This window comes from Arachis stenosperma, chromosome 4, assembly GCF_014773155.1.
Source record: "Arachis stenosperma cultivar V10309 chromosome 4, arast.V10309.gnm1.PFL2, whole genome shotgun sequence".
Taxonomy (NCBI): domain Eukaryota; kingdom Viridiplantae; phylum Streptophyta; class Magnoliopsida; order Fabales; family Fabaceae; genus Arachis; species Arachis stenosperma.
In genome coordinates, this window is record NC_080380.1 from 139,391,828 (window position 1) to 139,415,158 (window position 23,331).

Sequence of the window (23,331 nt, forward strand, 5' to 3'; positions counted from 1 at the left end):
GTTTAACATTTTTTGCTTTGAAGGTTATAGAAATGATAAGCAAAGCAAGAAAGGCAATATCATTAGACCTATTTAATTAATAACTCTGCCTACTATTAAGGACTTAACTACCTATACTTTCATCATCAATGCCTACCAGAAATCTATTGGTTAGTTATATTTAGTTAGATTGTAGGCTAAACAAATTTCATATATATTAGAAATAAATAATAATAGTATTATATGTATTTGGTGTTGTGAACCAATGAAAAGTGCAGAAATGCACATAGGAAATTATAGTAAATTACACTGAAGTCACTTAAAATTAGATGATATATAATATATATTGCTTCTGTATTTTTTGAAAATTGGAGAACTAATTATCCTCTATGATATAACATTACATGATAAGTCTATTTGTGCAGATAAAATAAATATCTCATTGTATTTTATTTGAATATGAAGTATCATATTTTAATTAAACTCTAGAGTGCATTTAATGCATGTTTCAAATGAGTTCTTGTACAAACTTTAACCCAAAGTTGTATTGGTTAAAAAAAATATTTCCTGAATTAAAAATATATAGAATCAACTTATGCAATAATGTATAATAAGGTAGTATACTCTTCAATTTTCAGAGGGTAGCAGAGTAGTTGTCATTTATTAAATTAAAGGGTATACATTTTATAAAATACAAGGATACCCAGAATTGTACAGCTAAGATTTTCCCTAGAAATTAGACTAAAATTTAATTGTTCAATATAATTTTTTTCCTCAAGAGCAGTGTAGTTTTACTTTTATGATAGTGATCATAAGAAACTAACTGTTTGAAAGATGGTGAGACAAAAAGAGGTGTACTACATCCACAATCAGCATCCAACAATTTTCATTAAATTCATCTTCAATGGACAAAGTTTGCATTGTCTAAGATAGAATTCAAAACAAGCCAAAATGACAAAAAGCTTCACACAAGTTGACATTGATCAATGATCATTGATCAGTGATCACCCCTGTTAGGAAGGTCCATTTTGTCACAAGAATCCAACAATGGAGTTGGCAATGATGTTGATGCAATCAATCAAATTGCTCCTATCAACATAGCTGGATGGTAGGTGTGGTGCTCAATGCTCAATCAGAGCACAGCAACTATAACTAATTGAGGGGCCACAAATTAGCACTGTTACATTCTTAATTATGGGACCATTATGCAAATGCTAAATCCAAAAATGTAGGAGCCAAAGTGGTCTCATTCTTCATTCTGTTTCAGCTCTTTCTGTTTTTGTAGGGTAATACTTATCCAAAATTGTTTCATATGAACACAAGATTATTTTTTTTCACTTATAATAATGAATCATAGTAGTATACACATGAATATGGATCCCAAATTGGTGTCACTAACAACAGGCACAAAATTATGTAATCAAAAGAAGAAAAAAATTAGATTTTTTTTTGTTTTTAAAAAGCAAGCTACGAATAAATATATAAAAATGGGAAATTACTAAAGACAAAAAGAGTGAGAACATATTGCTATTTAATGACTTAAATAATTATCATACTACTATAATTTATCATCTCCACCTAGTATGCTGCTGGTGATTTCTACTAGTATCATCTTCACTTTGATCAGTGATCCCTCCATCTGGTATCCTCTTATCTAAATCTGAGTCCTTGCGCTCTTGTCGTTGCGAACGCGAAGATTCTCCCTCAGTTTTTCGTTCCTACAAACAAGAAAAAAAAAGTATTAAGTCACTAGGACTTAGTTTGGTAGTGAAGGGTCCGGATAATATGCATGAAATTCTAGATTTAAATTTCATCCCAGTATATATGAACAAAAAAATTTAGCTTGTTTTTGATCAAGTCATGATCAATGTTAAGTTTTAGGAAGCAAAAAGTACATACATGTTGGAATAACAGATCATCTGCCTCAAGCATGTGGATCACATGTCCCATTTTAGGCCTCTTTGTCGCGTCAGGGTCAACACAACGAAGGGCAATCAATATAGCACGTTTAAGGGCCTTGGAGGTTGGCATCTCAGGGAGCTTAGGATCAACTACCTCTTCAGCTTTTCTATTCCCAACCATAGTCTTCAACCAATCTATTAAGTTAACCTGTGACTTGTAACTTTCACAATTAGCACAAGAAAAGAGGAAGGACAAAATTGTAAAAGGAAATACTCCGTTTGTCCATCCCATAACAACTGTCATATTGACAAAATTGGTGCAAATTATTTCAAGTGATGTACCGAATTTGACAATCTGACAATTATTGTTGGATGGAGGGAACATCTATAAATTGTTATGGTGCCGATGGTTATGGCCTCTAACCTCTCCTTGTGGTCTACTATAATCGACAGGACTCCTCCCGGTAAGTATCTCCATGATGAGTATCCCGAAGCTATAAACATCGCTCTTTTCGGTCAACATTCCGGTGCAAGCATACTCCGGTGCAACGTAACTACAAAAGGAGATAGAGAAGGGCTCAGTGTCTGTGGCCTTAATGCATTAGTGGTGTCCATGAATTAATTCTAATTCAGAAGAATGTATAGAAAAAAGCTTAGCCTAATCATACTAACCCAAATGTCCCCATCACTCGAGTTGTGACGTAGCTATTCTCAGAACATAAAAGTTTAGCAAGCCCGAAATCAGAAACCTTAGAGTTCCATTGGCGATCAATGAGTATATTACTCGATTTCACATCCCGGTGGACAACCTTTGGTTCAAGACCTTCATGAAGATATGCCAATCTGAAATTATATAACACAAACACAGTGACCAAAAACATTCATATCATAGCAGCAACACAGATTCGGTTCTGAAATATGCAGATTAGTCACAAATTTCGGTACCCTCTTGCAGTTCCCAAGATGATGTTCATGCGTATATCCCATGTCAAAGGACTTACAGGTCCAACATCCCCATGCAGCCATTGTTCTAGATTCCCATTGTTCACATATTCATACACAAGCATCCTGTAAATTAAAACAAAGCCATGCCTCAATATTACATCTCTCAAACCAAATAAATTTTTTTAGCATTAATGGTTTTGTATTTTAGTCTTTATATTTTTGGGACAAAAAGATATCAATACCTGTAGGCCCCCTCAACACAATAGCCAAGTAACCTAACAAGATTTTTGTGTCGAACTCGACCAATTGCTTCTACCTCTACTTTAAATTCTCTCTCAGCTTGGCCCCTGAAAGTGAGTTAAACAAGAAACATTGAGATATAAATGTGTTTGGAAAAGAAGGTAAATATAAAAATCGACGAACTATGATTGTTTTCGGACAAAATTTGTTCAATTTTCTATTCACCCGAACGGAGACATGGACCTCCGTCTCTATTATCTCAGTGTATCTGTATTTTCTGTCATGAGACACTTACCTAACACATCCTATGCAAAAGAAAAATACAAGAACAAGAATCAAGAAAAGGACTAGTGAACCTTCACTAGTAAGCAACATCAAGTAATCCAAAAGAGAAAGTTGCAAGAAAATCCAAAAGATGCAATGAGTGCAAAAAATCATGACAAGTGACGACATCATATCAATTCAGCAATATGAGATCAAGGAGCCGAAAAGAGACTTGATTCTTTCCTTCTCATGAGTAATTCACTGAAATGATGATGAAGTCCTAACTATAAAAGACAAGGACAACACAGTGAAAAAAACAGTTAAAATTAAAAATTAAAAAAAGGAAGAAAGTAGAAAGCAGTAGTTAAAGTAAAACAAAAGAAAATGCTGGCCTACAATAAAAAGCCAATCATTGCCCTTTGATACTTCTCACTGGTTTCATCAACAAAATAATTAAAAAGGACAGAGAACAACTGTATATATATTTATTAATTTAATAAATGTGTCAATTATTTCAATTATTATAGAAGGCGCAATTAAAACTCAGAACTGTGTTCTGAAGTATAATCCAATTATATGTGTGTGTAAACTTTGTTTTATTTCTTTCAAATCACATGGAATAGGAGCAACAATTAATAATAAAAGATGTTCCTTTGTCCTTCTTCCAATTCAAAATATCAACAAAGCTCTTAATATCATGAATTTTTAAGAAAACCAAGTTTTTTTTTATGAGCTAAATTGCATGAGAGAAAACAACATTTGAACAACAATTGACATCTCATCTAATATTTTTACTACATTCAAACAAATTCACCTAGATCAAGCATGAGCTAAATAAAGAAAACTAACATACACATATCAACATTGAAAAGGAGATCAAAATACCATTGATCATTAGGCAATTAAGACATTTCATTTTTATTGAAATTTCTTAAGCCACACCCCATAAAAAAATCAAGCAGAAGCATCAAATGAAACATGCAAAACAAACAAGCTGGGAAGCAAGGTAATCAAACTCAAGATTTCACCTAAACTTGTAAAACTTAAGTGAATTCAAGGAAGGAATGGCACTATTGAAATGGTTATCACCAAATTGATGTCAAATTCAACCACACAAAATATGAACCAACAGAAGAATTCAAAACCTAGAATTGAATTGAAGAATAAGAAAAAAACACATACTTGTTATTCAAGAGATTCTTGACAGCAACTTTGGTACCATCACTTAGAACTCCAGAATAAACAATGCCATAACCACCTTCACCAATCACATTCTCTTCACATAATCCATTAGTAGCAGCTTCAAGTTCTCTCAAAGTGTACCATCTTCCCCAACCAAGATGAGAAACCTCAGGTCCCACACCAACACCACCACCACCAACCCCCAAAACGACACTCCCACTCCCAAACGACGATGTCGTTTCACAGCCACTAACAGTTCCTTTACTTTCACCGCTAGACACTCCTCTATTGTTGCTGTTGTTGTTGTTATCAGAGTGCACCACCACACGGTGCTCCACCTTTCCGAAGTCAACGTGAATCTCTGGCACCGGCGCCGGCGCCTGAGGCTGCCGGAGCATGTGTGGTCCAGGGAGGTGGACTATCTCCTGGATCTCCTTGGCGGGTGGTGCTCCGGCGGATGAATATTTTCCGGCAACGGTTCGGCGGCGGCGGTGGCGGCGGGAGGTGAGGCAGAGGGAGAGAAGAAAGAGGGTAAATACGATGAGGACTCCGACGAGGATTCCGATGACGACCCAGAGGCGGAGGCCGAAGATTGAGGTTCGCTTTGAGAGCTCTGTGTCCATGAATGCTCCATCGAAGATTGACATTGTTAGAGAGAGAGAGAGAGAGAGCACAATCACCGTGAAGTTCTAGAAAATGGGTCGCCGGAAAAGTTATAAAGAGTGAACCTTTTCCGGCGAATGGAAGATTCAGGAAAATGGGTCACCGGGAAATTTCTAAAAGAGTGAACTTTTTCCGGCGAGTGAGAGTTTCATGGTTAGGTTTGAACTTTCTGTGAAATGGGTCGCCGGAAAAGTGATGAAAGAGTGAACTTTTTTATTCTCTGTGGTGAATGAGACTCGGAAGATGAGATTCTAGAAACTGGGTCTGTGAAAGTGGATATGAAGCAATGGAAGGAAAAAGGTGAAAAAAAAAATGAAAATTTTGAATCTGAAGAAGAAGAGTGAGAAGAGAAAGTGCTTGGGGTTAGTGAGAGAGAGGAATCATTTGGAGCTTGAATCAAAGGAAACTTACTCAATTTAGCAGAATGAGAAATTATATTTTAGAGAGACAGAGATCATATAAGAAAGAAAAGCTTTGGTGAGGCCAGCAAAACACCATCAAATTTTGCATCATGTGGGGTTGTGTTGTGTTGTTTCCTTGATTTTGTGTTTCTATGTTTTGAGTTGTTGAATTAAACATGATTATGATGTAATAATGTCTATGTTTTATATACAAAAAATAAGATAAAATGATAATGCATGTTGATATGGGGAAGAGTGAAGGAAGAAAAAATTGAACGAAAAAAGACAAAAAGAGGAAAACGAGAGAAAAAATGAAGGTGACAGAAGAAGATTAACGTTGAGAATCCGGCACTGCTCAATGACTCTGCTATTTGAGAAGTTTAGAATCGAGAATCGAAGATAACCAATTCTGCATCACTCGTTGAAAAAGCACCACAATTCTAACATTTTTTTATTGGATAATAGGAAGTGCAACATTATTTAGAAAATGACATACAATTAGACATAATAAATAAATTAACAAATTTTAATTTTTTTACTTTTTATATTTCTTATTTAGTAAAATAGAGCTTATTATTATTATTATTATTATTGAAAAAAAATATTTTAAAATTAGTTTGTATTTATCAAAATTAAAAAGTCTAATATAATTTTATATATTAATTAATATTTAAATTTAATTTTTATATTAACATCTATTATAATATTTTTAAATTTAAAAAGTTATTTTATCAAATATATTTATTATTATTTGTACTTATTAAAATTTATTTTTAATTTAATTTATTAAATATAAATATCACAATTTTTAAAAATTAATTTTTTTAAAAGTTAATTTTTATAAATTATTTTTGAAAAAGCAAAAGCTTTCCCCAAGCAAGTAAAGTCTTGTCGTTACAACCTATATTCATTTTTCATTTCAGCCATGCATGCATCATTAATTAGGTTGGTGTCACATGAAAGAATTGGAGTTCTGTCATTTAATTAGGTTGGTGGCGCTGCACTTAAAAATTTTCCTCTCTTTTTAAAATAAATTTAATGAGTTGTCTAAGCATATTTATAATTATTTACTTCTATTTATAATTTCTTAAAAATAAAAAATTTGGTTATAAATTGTTACAAGAATATCTGCCAAGGAAATAATAATACACATTTTTAAATATTTAATATATTAAACATATAAAAAATAAAAAGTTACTCAAAAGATTATTAAAAAAAACTTTTAATACCAAAATTATTAAAAAAGATTAATTTTATAATATTTAAAAAATAAGATTAATTTTTAAAAAAATATATATTTTTGTTATTTTTTATTTATTTTTTTATAAGCTTATTTTTTTAATTATCTATTATATTCGAATTTTTATTAATACACTTTTACTTATAAACACAAATTTACAACTGTAAACTACTAATTCACCATTAATAAATAATTTTATTGTTTCACAGTTTCACTATACTTCTAAAATCTAACACAACAATACAAGAATAATGAAGAGAGAAAAAATCTTTTTTATTTTTATTATGAGCATGAAATATATTATTATTATACTTTTATTATAATTATTTATACATATTCATGAAATATATTATTATTATACTTTTATTATAATTATTTATACATATTTTTAAGTTGATTTTGTCACTTCTTTTTATAAGGAGTTCATTTTAATATTATTATTAGTTAGTGTGAATTTTGTCTTCATTATTAACCTTATAAAATTAAATTTGATTATAGAATTTAACAATGACGATGGATATAAAAACTTTAGAGAATCAATACATTATAATTGAATTAAGTTATGTACATAATTTCCAAAAGATAATAAAAATATATATTTTCTTTCTTTCTTTCTCTCTTAGTTCTTATTTTATCGTTGTTGTATTTGATTTGGGAGTACGAAGTGAGAGTATAACGTAAAATAACAAAATTATTTACAATAAAATTTTAATAAAAAATAAAGTAAGACTCAAAAATTAATTTGATGCATAAAAATATAATTAAAAAAATGAAAAAAATTTCAATTAAAGAAAAAATATGTCTTTAAAAGAAAAACAAATAAAAAATGATTTAAAAATATATTGGTTTCTTTAATAAAAAAATGATTTTTTAAAATATTTTATTAATTAAATTTTTTTAAATAATTTTGATAAAAATAAGTCTCTTTTAATAATTAATTTTTTTAACCGTCTTTTAGAGTAAGTTTTCTTAAAAAAAACATCTTTTCAACGGTTTTAATAAGATTTTTTATTTTGATGTTATTAAACAAATATCTAGAGAAAAACCTAAACTATAGCTAGTTAATTATAAATATTTGTGAAATATATTTTATATAATTGTAGAAATATTTGGCACAAAATAATATTGAAAATATTTGGAGCGCATTTCAGCTACCTCATATAACACAAAATTGTCTTTTTCTGAATAGTTGTTGGGAATAACGTTAAAGGCTATGGACCAAATGTGTAAGATTTGTTCATAGTTTAATGGTTTCATAAATAATGTCACTACCAAAAACATTAAATACCAAATTAATTTTTCACCAAAATTGAAATGATTTCCGTCAAGGTAGTGGAGGATATAGTTTGTTTATTAATTTAGTTTTCAATGTACTATAATTAGTATAAATTCTTAGATTCTTATATAGTTTTTTGATGAGCTGACAAATCATGCAAGGAATTGATATAAAATATGATATAGTAACTAACATTAGCTACCAGCATAAAAGATTAAATATTATTAAAAAACTATGTACATTTAATAATACATTGCCATGGTTATAATACCAAATGGCAATTATTTTATGAATTTGTTCAATAATTATGTGAAACTCTCTTTGATATATATATATATATATATATATATATATATATATATATATATATATATATATATAAATGGTCAAATTAGTAAAAAATTACCCATTTTTAAAATTGGTTTTTTTTCTAAAAAAAAATTTAATTAAATTTGTCCTTTAAAGATTTTAAATTAATCATTTTAGCCTTTGGGTCACTTTGTTTATTGATGATGTCAAAATTTACTAATGTAACATGTTAAATGACACTCCAACATACACCTAAGAGTCTTAATTGACTATTAACATGATTAATTTATGAAATTAGATCAAATCAACTCTAAACGAGGGAATTCCAATGCCTCAAATTTTCTCTTCAATTAGGTTTTGATTTGATTTAATTTCATAAACTAATCATATTTATAGTCAATTAAGACTCCTAGATGTATATAAGGATGTCACTTAATGTGTTATATTAGTAAATTTTGACACTATCAACAAACAACGTAACAGAAGGATTAACATAACTAATTAAAATTTTTTAAAGGACGAATTTAATTAAAAAAATCTTTTGAAAACCAATTTAAAAAATAATAATTTTTTAGAAACTAATTTGACCATTTATAATATATATAATTGCATAAACATAATATTCAACACACTTACACTGCTTAATAGCATGGATTTAATCATTCTACAAAATCAGAGTGAAGACCATTCAATTATAATTTATAAACTTTTTTTCTATACTGGATTATCATGAGTAAATTTTTTTAAAATAACTTAAATTATGTGTTATATATTATTGTGGATGCCCTTTTATAACTACATACTTTTACTATAAAAATATCAATACTATTATTATAATATTGTGAAATATTAAAATAATTAAATATTTTATATTTAACACTAAAATAATCTATCTGCAAAAAGTTTAGCTATGAAAGACTCAAACTCTTTTAATAACTAATTAATTCAAAGTAGTAAGAATTTTTTATTTAAATTAAATAATTATATAATTTACAGAAATATATAAAATATAGAATAATTACTTAAATACATAACATACTACAATTTGAGTACTCTAAGGTAGCGTTTGTTTTGAGGTACTGGGACAGAGACTGAGAGACTGAGACACAGTATTATGTTTGTTGGCTCAGAGATTGGTACTAAAATTTCTGTCTCTGTCCCTAAAATTTCAGTATTTCAGTACCTCCAAAAAGTAGGGACACAAGGGATTGAAATTTTTAGAGACGGAGACTGAAATTTTAATAACATTTTATACTTAAAATACCCTCATTTTAATTAATTAATTCTAATTTTATCCTTTTTACAAATTAAATTAGAGTTTTATTCTTGTTTCAATTTCTGTCTCTCACTTTGCACCAAACAGAATACTAAAATTTATTTCGGTCTCTATCTCTTAGTCTCTGTCTCTCCGTCTCAGTCTTTCAGTCTCTGTCTCTCTACCAAACGCTACCTAAGAGAAATTTAAATATGGACATATTCCAGATACTGAAATTCTGGGTTATGATGTAATGAAAGTTTGACGTATCTTAGATATATCCAAAATACTTTTACGTGAAAAAATGAGTACTGAACATCCAATATGCGTTCAAAAAATTATCAGGATCTCAGTATTCAAGATACGGTCAAACACAAAATTTAAGTCATAGCACCCGAGATATATTCAGATGCTTATATAAATTAGTTGCAGCCAAGATTTTCATGTATTCGAAGAATTTTGGAAAATTTTGTAACTTTGCAATACCTTTACTTCGAGTTTCTGAATTACAGATGATCCTTCGATAATATGTTCATGATGAATATATCAACCAACTAAATGCGACTTGCTATATAGTTAGAACTTTGAATTTTGAGGTTAGTTTTTTTTTCTCTTTTATTTTTAGTAACTAATTAGTTTATGTATTTAAGTTTTATTAATTTAGTTAATGTATTAGGTATTTTGAGTTTGTTAGTTAGAAGTTCTATTAACTTATGTAGATATAGTTGGTTTTAATATTTTAGAAAGTTAACTTGAATAAATATAATAGTTAAACGTAAAATAATATATTAATTAAATTAAATAAATATATTATTCAAATAAAATAGTTATTAGATCATTTTTTTTGTTAAAATTTATCGTTGAATTGATACCATCTAAAAGACTACTAGTTATGTTAAAATAGTGCAACATGAATGATTTATTTTTTAATTTTTGCTTCATATTTTTTTTATTTGATACTTTGAATATTGATAATGAATATCAATGTTGTATGAAATATATATTTTATTAACGATGTGTATCTACTAGATTTACAATATTTAATAATTATTAAACCTATATAATGATTTAGATGATATTAATTTGTGAGAGTAAATGTTGTGAATATTGTAAAGGCCTCAGTTGTTGTTGCCACGCTGTGTAACCTTGGTTAGACCCCATCGAATATCCTATTGCCTTATATTAGGGAGGCTGGATTTGGACATGCAGTATAGTTGAAAGATTTTATGTTTGACCATTTCTTTATCTCTATATTTGTCAAGCGATGGAGGCCTAAGACCTACAGTTTTCACCTTCCATTGGGTGGGATCAACATTACGCTTCAAGATGTTGTTTACTATCTTGGTATGCACACTGAGGGTGAGCCGATTAGGAATTGTACCAGAGACTTCCAACAGTAGCATGGACACCCACGTGGGAGTAGGTTGAGGATTTACTTGGCAATAGGTCACCACCACATCCAAAGGATAGGAAGCAGGTTTTTGGTTTGAGGATGACCTAACTGAAGAATAGGGTTTCACATATTCCACCTAGGACAAATCCGGATATAGTCCGTAAGTACGCCAGGTGCTATTTGATGATGCTTATCGGGGGGTTTCTTTCCACAGACAAGTCAGCTATAATTGTTCCTTTGAGATGGCTGCTGTTGTTTGTGAATTTCGATCATTACAGGTAGTTATCTTAGGGGTCTGCACTGCTGGCACACACGTACCACTAACTCTGCACCGTTGCTAGACATAGTGTGACTGACATTGCAGGATGCATGCCACTTCTTGTGTTATTTGTGCACAAATAGCTGTTGCAACCTCTCATAAATTGTCCTAACAACGGCCGCTACAAGAAGGTTCCTCGTTCCCTTTAGCACTACATTTATACACTCTGAAAGATTTGTCGTCATGTGACCACACCAACAACCTTTGTCACAATATTGAAGCTATAAGCCCTTCCTAAACCAAAAAGTCCAATCCAACATATCGCGGGATAATCCACCCAAAGCATCCAAATACCAATTGCAACCCTCTTTGCTTGGATTATACGCTGTATTTATAAGTAGGGATGGCAGTGGGGCGAGTAGGGGCAGGTTTTTGCCCTATCCGACCCCGCCCCGCCGTCCTGTTACTCATATACTACCCGCCCCGTCACTACTCGCGGGTAGTAAACTGTAGTACCCTAACCCGTCCCTGCGGGTACCCGCCCCGCTCCTACCCGCCCCTATAAAAATTAAATAATATTTTAATTATTAAATATTCATATATAAATTAAGACAAAAACTTAAAATTCATGCATAAATTAAAATACAAACATAAGATTTATATAATGTCAATAACTTAAAATTAAAAAAAGCTAATGTTTGATCACTATAAATTTAACACCATTATAAAAAAAATTACAACATTAATATAAAAGAGTATTCGATCTTTATTTTTGATCATTTTCCACCGTTCTTGTCCTCAAAAGACAATGACAATCAAGGCATACTTTCCAATCCTTTCTTAAAGGATTCTTCTTACTCATCAAACCCGCCCCGACCGAGTAGGGGCGGAGCGGGTACCCGCGGGTACGGGTACTGCTGCCATCCCTATTTATAAGGTACCTTTTACTTTTGACCGATTTGAACCGTGAATTGAAGTTTGAAGCCATGTTGCATATGAAATAAGCATGATGTGCTGAGGGAGGATGCCAACCACTGTGAGGTGCATTTAAGATAGCGCGAATGGCCTGTGATCTATCAGATATGATAAGAAGTTCCTATTGCGGAGTAACATGCTGCCTCAAATTCGGTAGAAAAAAACGGCCATGACTCAGTTGTCTCAAACTTGACTAATGCAAAAGCTACGGGCATAATGTTATTTCCATATTGAGCCACAACAATTAATAATACGTCCCCGTACTCTCCGTACAAGTATGTCCTAACCACTGTTACAAAAGACTTGCAGTGCTTAAATACCTCAACATAAGGAGGAAATTTGCAAAATACCTTATCAAGCTGCTTCAATCTCTGCCAATCATGTTGCCGTCATAATACGGAACATCAATGCAATCGTGAATCGTACCTGGGAGGAATTCTTGCAAAGTTCGTAAGAGAGTATCTTATTGTACGATTCTTTCTAATCACCAAAAATCTGAGCAATCACTTTTTTCTTTGTCATCCACACCTTTCGATACGATGAATTAAAATGATAATTCTGATACACTGCACTTTATAACACCAGAATATAGACAGATGGATCACTTTGTATTATAGGTAGGATGACCTTAAAAATCAAACTACTATCCAACTGAATATGGTCCTGAGACATGGTTGGTGCCAAGCAGGTGTGTGGTCTACCAAACCTACGCACCTCCTACAAAATTATTCGTACATGTCAACATTCAGTACAAGACATAATTAATATAATAGCCTTTAATTTCATCAAACTTAATAAATAAAATATACTAGTAGTTCAAATTTTGACGTAGTGCCATACGAAAACTCTATGGACAACCGTTGGTGAATTGTTTGCAACAACAATAGTATTTAAGCTTATCCGACTTCAGAATTCTGTACTTCGTGTTCTTTTGAATACTGTAATTCTTTACCGCCATTAGAACAACATCTTGGTTCCTAAACCTATGGCTAACCCAGAATTCTAACCCAACATCGGTGTTGTAATCCTCTCCTTGGCCGGTATTGAAAGGATCATCCAACTGCATTGAGTCCAAATTTAAAGTGTGATAATGACTTGAAACTTCTGACAATTGAGGAATAGGCAAAGGAGAAGGTAAGAGAAATTGAGACCATTGCCAATGGGAGTTTCCAGCACATATTCATTAGAGGAAGAAATCGTCGATCTGGATTTGGCAACATAATCTGAATCACCATCGCTGTCGTCTTCTTCGACACTATCACAAGGTTGGGCGAAGTGGATCAGTCTTGCATTTAGCGGGACTACTTGAGAATTTGACATACCACTCCATCACATGTTGTAGCATTAGCTTTGCATGTACGTCGAACATTACTCTCACATGCTGATCCACTTCAAGCCAAAATAACCTGTTGGTAAATTCACCACTCGGAAGCGGGTTCAAAAATCTATATGCAACCCGCCCAACTTTCTTGGAACCTATTCTTTCATGTTGCTCGGTGTGATATTCTTTATCGCATGTAGGGTATCAACACGGTTAGTGCGCAATATCACAGTTGAATTAGACTCAAAAACCACTCTGTTATCACCGTTTCTTACTATCCTAGTGGAATAAATTATAACAAAAAAGAATTGATTATTATCCATGCGAACAAAGTGGAAGGATAAAAAAAGAGAAGAGAGAAAAGAACAAATTGTGAGGATATGGTTGAGAATGGGAGAATATAGAATTTTTTTTAAGAAATCTAGGGTGCAGAGACACCTAGACTATAATATAGGTATCTCAGGTACTGTGATCTTAATTTGTATTTGACTATATCTCAAGTGCTATAACTTAATTTTTGTGTTTAACTGTATCTCGGATACTGAGACCCTGATCAGCTTTTGAATGTATCTCGGGTGCTCAATACCTGTTTTTCCATATAAAACGTATCTCAGTGCACCCAAGATACGTCAGACTTTCATTGCGTCATAATCCGAGATCTCAGTACCCGAGATACATCCATATTTAAGTTTTTCTCACATCCAAAATATGGTACATTATGTATTTAAGTAATTATTCTATATTTTATATATTTTTGTAAATTATATAATTATTTAATTTAAATAAAAAAGTAAATGTTATTTCTCTTAAACTAGTGGTTTCAATTTTGAACTACCTGCATGAAAAGTTCAATGTTGGCAAACCATGTTAGGAGATTAAATTTTTAAAGTATTTCTTTGGATTCGTGATTTATACCATTTTAGTTCTTCAAATAAAAATTTATTATATTAATCTTCGAGATTTAACTCTATGTAACATATTGATTTTTTATTTTTTTTCAGCACTAAATTAACAAATAGAGTGTTGAGTTGTTTCTGACTTAGCACGCTGAATATAAAATTAAACGACATCATTTCATTTGAGCGCTTAAACAAGATAAAAACAAAAAGACAAAGAAAAATTTTATATAATGCACAAATCATTTTATCTCTCTTCATTTTTCAAAATGACCTCGTTTTTTTACCTTATTCAAATACTAAAACAATATTATTTATTTTATGTCTAACGTAAAAAATCAAAACCATTTCGATACTCAACTTAACATCAAAAAAGAAATATGAAAATGAATATAGTGCCTGGAATTAGATTTAAGAGACTAATATAACAAATTTTAAATTTAAAAAATTAAAATAATAAAAATCGTAAATTTTAAGAATTATTATAGAAATTTAGTTCATATTAAAATTATCTCTAATAAGAAGAATACATGCACCTTTATAAAATGAAAAATAATATAGATATCCGATGTAAAATTGATTGTGCAATTTTGTTTCATTGATGAAGTATTAAAAGTTTAAAACTACTATTTAATGTAAAAAATAGTCAAAATTGCTTAAATAAAATTGTTCTAAACTTCAAATAATTTGGCATATTCTTGAATGAATGTGAGTTCTATAACTTTATTTCATTTACTCGACATTTTACTTCCAGTAAATGGATTTGACAAAAAAAAATTTTCTAACAAGGTATAACCTCTTTCACAATATAGCTACTTGACTTAAAGTCTTAAACTATAATCTTCCTCACATTATTAATTAGTCTCTTCATAATTTCTGGAAAACGTGGCAAATTAAAATTGCTTGATATGTTTATTATGAAACTGCCTAATTTGTGAACCAACATTAATTATGGCTTTGCCAATACGAATAATACTTTTAGAGCTTTCTTTTAGGCTAAGAATGTACGATAAGATTGAGCAAGAAAATTGTGGTCTCGTGCATTAAATAAACAATGAATTATACAAATTAAATGAACACTTGCTCTTCTGTCACGATGCAAAATAGAAAGCAACCAATGATCTTTAGAATCTTTATATTTTATTCTATAGTGTGTTCTGACAAAGTCACCCAAAACAAAAAAGAAAAGAAAAAATAAAGTTCTTAAAATAAAAAGGCATTTATTCAGCATAATGCACCGTATGGATTATACAAAAGGCATTTTCTTTGTTGTTTTGTGGTGTGCCAGTTAGTGTTTCTTATACAATATGATTCCTAACTCTTCTTTGATTACTTTCACTTATATCAATTTTTTAAATCATGACTATGATATGTTGTTGGATATAAAATATTAAACTTTTAATATTATTGTAATTTATATATAATTACTTAGTTTAGTTTAGTACCTACTAGCGGCTGGGGCATTTAATTAAGACAAAAGAATAATAGTAATAAAAGATCTTAGAAGATCAATAGGTTGTTGAATAATTTAAATTTCTATAATTAATAATAATAATAATATGAAAATTATTTTTGTTAGGAGATTAAGTAACTCTGAATATTTTACACCCAAAATTATATATAATAACAATATTATTATAATAAAAAATATTAGAAGATAATTAAAATTTATTATTTTTAATTATTAATTCAATTTTTTAATCTAATAATATATTATAGTTTATATTTATAAATATTAATAACTAATTAATAATAAAAAATAATAAATTCTGATAGCACTTTAATATTGTTCTATAACAAATACAGTGGGATTTATTGTGATAAGAAGTTGAGTTGGATGCCCATTAATATATGGGTGGTTCAGTTTCTCAATGAAAAAATTGTTTTGTTCTTCAATAAATGAGCTGTGGAAAAAAGGTGTTCCATATGTGTATAAATAGAGAGAGGCTTAAGCCTCTGAACACATACATCAGTAACAATAAACAAAATCAATTCTCTCTCTTTACTTTTAATTTATACTTCTTTCTATATATATATATATATATATATATATATATATATATATATATTAGTAAATACATATATGAATTATTATTGTGCTAATTATATTAATATTAGAGTCTTCTATTTATACATCTTTATTTTATATTTAGTATAACTTTATTTATTTTACAACACGTTATCAGCACGAGACTCTGATCAAATTTTTAGGAAGACTCAGGTAACAAATTTTCATTATGTCGAAACTCTCTCGTCTTAAATTCAATGCTCTTGATATATCTGGAAACAATTATATATCATGGATACTAGATGCTAAAATTCATCTTGATTCAATGGATCTTGGAGATACCATTAAGGTTGAAAATAATGCGTCCTAGAAGGATAAAGCCAAAGCCATTATTTTTCTTTGTCGTCGTCATCTTGACGAAGGATTGAAAAATGAATATCTCACATTAAAAGATCCTGCAGATCTTTGGAAAGACCTTGAAGAAAGGTACAATCATAAAAAAACAGTGATACTTCCTCAAGCTCGATATGAATGGACGCACTTGCGTCTACAATATTTTAAATCTATAAATGAATATAATTCTGCAATGCTTCGAATCACCTCACGAATGAAATTATGTGGAGAAAAGATAACTGATCATGATATGTTGGAGAAAACTTTATCAACCTTCCATGCCTCGAACGTGCTCCTGCAGCAGCAGTATCGAGAAAAAGGGTTTAAAAAATATTCTGAATTAATTTCTTGCCTTCTTGTTGCTGAACGCAACAATGAGTTGCTCTTGAAAAATCATAAAGCGCACCCAGCTAGCGCCGCCCCATTTTCTGAAGTAAATGCGACAAATTACCCCAGAAGATGTAAATGGCAAGGTTTTAATAACAAGAAAAATTATGGAAGAAAAAGGAATTATATTCAAAAGAGAGGATCTCACCAGAAGTGGGATAAAGAAAGAAATATCGGGCAGAATAAATCAACAGAGGATAAGTGTTTCCGTTGTGGTGGAAAGGACCATTGGTCACGTACCTGTCGTACCCCAAGGCACCTAGTCGATCTTTACCAGACATCTTTGAAAAAGGACGACAAGGAAAAAGAGTCGAATTTTGTTTCAAATGATGCTAAAAATCCCACCACTCATTATGATGTATCTGATTTTTTGAGGATCCTGAAGGAAATATTGGTCATTTGATCAATGATGGAATAGTTTAATGTGTGAGATTGTTAATTATTCATGTAAATAAATAATGTAAAGAACTTATTGTTAAGTTTTATTTTCTATGTATTTAAGTTTCAAATATGATGTATAAATGTTTATGAATTTTGAAATCATTAAATATGTCATGTTTTAAAATAAAATTTTAGTATTTGACATTATTTTATGTGCAGTATTTCTTAGAAAAATAATTCTGATCAAGTATTCAATTTAACTATGCATACTACTCATTTTATTATTATTTGTCTTTGAAGAGAATGACAAAGATATGTAATGAAGATGTATGCCTTGCGGATAGTGCAAATTCGCACACTATTCTCAAAAGTGATATATATTTTACCCATCTTGTGCCAAAAGAAGAATGTGTTAATACTATTATTGGCTCAGGCAATGTGATTGAAGGCTCCGGAAGAGCTATAATTTTATTTTCCGAATGAACAAAATTTATAATAAATAATGCACTGTTGTCTACCACGTCTCGAAGAAACTTGTTGAGTTTTAAAGATATTCGCCGAAATAGATATCATATTGAGACTATGAATGAGGAAAATCATGAGTATTTATGTATCACAACTCATGATTCAAATAAGAAAGTTATATTAGAAAAATTACCCTCACTTTCATATGGGTTGTATTATACCAAGATTAGTGCAATTGAATCACATGTCACTGTAAACCAGAAGTTTACTAGCCCAAATGAATTCATAACTTGGCATGATAGATTGGGTCATCCGGGAATAATCATGATGAGGAGAATTATTGAAAAATCCCATGGATATTCACTAAAGAACTAAAAGATTCTTAAATCTAGTGAATTTTGTTGTGCTGCATGCTCTCAAGGGAAGTTAATTTTAAGGCAATCACCAGTAAAGATTGGATTTGAGTCCCCTGAATTCCTAGAAAGGATTTAAGGTCATATATGTGGACCTATTCATCCACCATGTGGATCTTTTAGATATTTTATGGTCTTGATAGACGCATCTTCGAGATGGTCACATGTGTGCTTATTTTCTTCTCGCAACCTGGCGTTTGCGAGATTACTGGCTCAAATTATTCGATTAAAAGCACAATTTCCAGAAAATTTGATCAAAGCAATTCATCTTGATAATGCTGGTGAATTTACTTCCCAAGCTTTTGATGCTTATTGTATGACTAATGGAATAAGTGTTGAACATCCAGTAGCTTATGTTCACACACAAAATGGGTTAGCAGAATCACTTATTAAACGCCTCCAATTAATTGCTAGACCCTTACTTATGAGAACAAATCTCCCAACCTCGGTTTGGGGCATGCTATTTTACATGCCGCAGCACTTATTCGTTTGAGGCCAACGAGTTACCATCAGTTCTCCCGTATGCAATTAGCATTTGGCCAGCAGCCAAATGTTTCCCACTTAAGAATATTTGGGTGTATGATATATGTTCCCATTGCACCACCTAATCGCACTAAAATAGGACCCCAAAGAAAATTGGGGATATATGTTGGATATAATTCTCTCTATATAGTAAGGAATCTTGAGATACAAACTGAGGATGTATTTAAAGCCTGATTTGTGGATTGTTATTTTGATGAATCAAAATTTCCAACATTAGGGGGAGAGAATAAGTTTCCTAAAAAGGAACTTAATTGGAATGCATCATCCTTGATGCATTTAGATCCTCGATCAGGGTAATGTGAACTAGAAGTTCAAAAGATTATACATTTGCAAAGAATATCAAATGAATTACTTGATGCATTTTTCGATACAAAGAGGATAATCAAATCTTATATACCAGAGGAAAATGCCCCAATTCGAATTGATGTCCCAGTTGGACAAATTGCCACCGAATCAAATACACGCCAGAAGCGTGACAGACCTGTCGGTTCCAAAAACAAAAATCCTCGAAAAAGAAAAGAGGTAAATACGATTCCTGTTGAAAAAGACATAGTAAAGACACCTGCAGTTGTCTAAAATTCTGATATAACGCCAAAAGACATTCAGGTACCTGAAAATTATGAAAATGACGAGATCTTGATAAATTATGTCTTTACAGAGAAATGGGACCGAAATAAGACAATTGTCAATGAAATATTTGCATATAACGTGGCACTAAATATCATGCATGAAAGTAAGGATCTTGAGCCAAGATCAGTTGAAGAATGTTGACAAAGTGATGATTGGCCAAAATGGAAAGAAGCCATGAAGGCTGAGTTAGAATCACTTGCAAAACGTGAAGTTTTTGGACCTGTAGTCCGTACACCAGAAGATGTAAAACCTGTTGGATACCGATGGGTATTTGTGAGAAAACGAAATGAGAAAAATGAAGTTGTGCGCTACAAAACCCGACTTGTGGCACAAGGTTTTTCACAAAGGCCCGGTATAGATTATGAAGAAACGTATTCCTCTGTAGTGGATGCGATAACATTGCGTTATTTGGTCAGTTTATCTGCATATCATAAACTGCATATACATTTAATGGATGTGGTAACAGCCTATTTATACGACTCATTAGATCGAGATATCTATATGAAAGTTCCTGAAGGACTAAAGATATCTAAACCATCCAATGAATATTCGCAAGGGTTATACTCAGTCAAATTGCAAAGATCTTTATATTGTCTAAAGCAATCTGGATGAATGTAGTATAATCGTCTTACTAAGTATCTGGCCAAAAAATGGATTCAAGAATGATGATATATGTCCATGTGTTTTCATAAAGAAATCTGCATCTAGATTTATTATAATTGCTGTGTACGTTGATGATTTAAATATCATTAGGACTCCTGAAGAGATTCTAACAATTATAAAAACTCTAAAAGAAGAGTTTGAGATGAAAGATCTTGGAAAGACTAAATTTTGTCTCGGCCTGTAGATCGAGCATACTAAAAATTGGATCTTTATTCATCAAACAACATACACAGAAAAGATCTTGAAAAGATTTTATATAGATAAGTCACATCCCTTGAGTACCCCAATGATCGTAAGATCTTTGGATGTGAAAAAAGATCAATTCCGTCCTAAAAAAGAAAATGAAGATATCCTTGGTCCTGAAGTACCATATCTTAGTGCCATTGGAGCATTAATGTATCTTGCTAATAATACGCGACCTGACATATCATTCGCGGTGAATTTACTAGCAAGGTATAGTTCCTCTCCAACCAGAAGACATTGGAGTGGAATCAAGCAAATCTTTCGATATCTTCATGAAACGGTTGATATGGGATTGTTTTACCCCCATGGATCCTAGTCACAATTAGTTGGCTATACAGATACTTGTCTGATCCACACAAAGGGAGATCTCAAACAGGATACCTGTTCACATATGGTAGTACAGTTATATCATGGAGGTCCACAAAAAAGACGATTGCTGCAACATCCTCTAATCATGCCGAAATACTAGCGATACATGAAGCTAGTCGCGAATGTTTTTGGCTGAGGAGTCTGATTCAATATATTCTATCGTCATGTGGACTGATTGATCATAAGATAGATCCAACTGTCCTGTTTGAAGATAATACAGCATGCATTGCTCAACTTAAGGGTGGATATATCAAAGGTGATAGAACAAAGCATATTTCTCCCAAATTCTTCTTCACTCATGATCTTCAAAATCAAGGGACAATTGATATCCAACAGATCCATTCAAGTGACAATCTGACAAATTTATTCACAAAGTCACTTCCAAAATCCTCCTTTGAAATATTGGTACATGAGATTGGAATGCGCCGATTTCGAGACATTAAATGATGTCGGCAAGAGGGGGAGACTGTACTATTTTTTCCTTGGTCAGGTTTTTTCTCATTGTGTTTTTCTTGACAAGGTTTTTAATGAGGCAGTCTCCATCACAAAGGATATTGTACTCTTTTTCCTTCACTAAGGTTTTTCCCACAGAGTTTTTCTTTAGTAAGGTTTTAATGAGGCAATAATCCTAAATGGGCATCCAAAGGGGAGTATTGTGATAAGAAGTTGAGTTGGATGCCCATTAATATATGGGCGGCTCAGTTTCTCAATGAAGAAATTGTTTTGTTCTTCAATAAATGAGTTGTGGAAAAAAGGTGTTCTATATGTGTATAAATAGAGAGAGGCTTAAGCCTCTGAACACACACATCAGTAACAATAAACAAAAGCAATTCTCTCTCTTTACTTTTAATTTATATTTCTTTCTATCTTTTTATATATATATATATATTACAACATTTAATATTAGTAAATACATATATAAATTATTATTGAGTTAATTATATTAATATTAGAGTCTTTTATTTATACATCTTTATTTTATATTTAGTATAACTTTATTTATTTTACAACAGGATTTTGGTTAAATTTGTAAAAGAATAGCAATACTTAAAGTATCCAGGAAGTGTTATTAAATTAAAGGTAGATGTAGATAAGAACTAGGTGTGGTGGGTCCTATAACTGTGGACCATTCTTTCAGTTTGATGCAAGAGAATATCAAAATTAAAATTATGAAAAAAAAAGGTACTTGGTTGATAGTTTTTATTGTTGTTATGTGGAGAAAATTTTCAACTCATAATAAGTTAATAACAAATGTGTGTTTATTTGATTATTTGGTTATTAACAACCAAGATATAAATAACTCCTCTACTTTGGATCCAATTAGATTAAATCAAATTAACTTTAAAATAATATATGCAAAATTCAATTTAGTCTGCCTAGTTTGTTAAAAATATGATTAAAATTTTCAAATCCAAATTATTATTATTTTGATCGATTTCTTATTTGAAATTAACTAGAAAAATATTTTTAATTAGATCCAACTATGAATGAAACACAAGTGCTAGAGAGAAGAAAAGTAGGATGAAAAGAAGAATGACTCGACAAAAGAAACCATACATAAAGCTCATGATATAAAACAAACCACCATAGGGAGTTCAAGCATATATTCTTAATTTGGTTATATTTGGTCTAAACTTAAAATACTCAATTTAATATTTCAAATTTGACTCACCTTTTATTTGATCTCTTAAATTTAAATTAGTCCAATTTAATCTTTGAAATTTAACACAGTATAAATTTAGTCTTTTAGTGTATTTTCATTACTGTTTTATTAAGAAATGTTGATTTAGATGCTTAATTCATCATTTCATCATGCTAAAATTTTTAAGTGTTTATGAAAAAAATAGTGAAAAAAATGAAGATATTATTTGTGAGAAATTGAAAAACATTTAAAAATTAGAGTTTAATTAAAACTTAAAAAACCAAATTGAATTACGAGTAAAATTTGAAAGATCGAATTAAATGGAGAGACAGAAATGCAAGCATAAGGTTTTTTTTTTTTTGGTGAGACAAGCATAAGGTTTATTTAAAATCAGCAAAGAAACTATGAATTAAATGGTCCAAGTAAACCATTAAAATAGAATAGACTTTAAAACTCACTTGTATAATAAATAATAGCAAATAACCAAAAGAGAAATATGTGAATGAATGCATGTTGGATACTAGTTATTGAACAACCATAACATTTGTAACTAGTAATATTCTGTCAGGAACACATCATAAGATGGAGTTTTCTATGGTGACAAAAGTATCTCAAAGACCTTAAAGAACTAGGGTGTGAAAAAGAATTAGAAAAAATTAAAAGACTGATTCATAGGTATAAGATTTTTTAAAAAG

General features: G+C 30.8%; 1 protein-coding gene across 1 annotated transcript; it reads right to left on the bottom strand.

Annotated features, from left to right (window-relative positions):
* Positions 1–1,025: 1,025 nt before the first annotated feature.
* Positions 1,026–5,890, bottom strand: LOC130976700 (probable serine/threonine-protein kinase At1g01540). Its single transcript, XM_057901618.1, has 7 exons — positions 4,512–5,890; positions 3,068–3,172; positions 2,826–2,948; positions 2,553–2,723; positions 2,305–2,434; positions 1,879–2,088; positions 1,026–1,697 (listed from the first exon to the last, which is right to left on the bottom strand). Exons 1-7 carry the CDS (start codon positions 5,156–5,158, stop codon positions 1,548–1,550), a joined length of 1,536 nt encoding a protein of 511 aa, XP_057757601.1. The 5' UTR covers positions 5,159–5,890; the 3' UTR covers positions 1,026–1,547.
* Positions 5,891–23,331: the final 17,441 nt, after the last annotated feature.

What these genes read in the sequence shown, in the direction of transcription:
- LOC130976700 (XM_057901618.1), bottom strand. Translation starts at nt 5,158, where the DNA reads ATGTCAATCTTCGATGGAGCATTCATGGACACAGAGCTCTCAAAGCGA. An exon ending in AAGAATCTCTTGAATAACAA is followed by an intron (nt 3,173 to 4,511) that starts GTATGTGTTTTT and finishes ACTCACTTTCAG; the next exon opens with GGGCCAAGCTGAGAGAGAAT. An exon ending in ATAGTAGACCACAAGGAGAG is followed by an intron (nt 2,089 to 2,304) that starts GTTAGAGGCCAT and finishes TACAAGTCACAG; the next exon opens with GTTAACTTAATAGATTGGTT.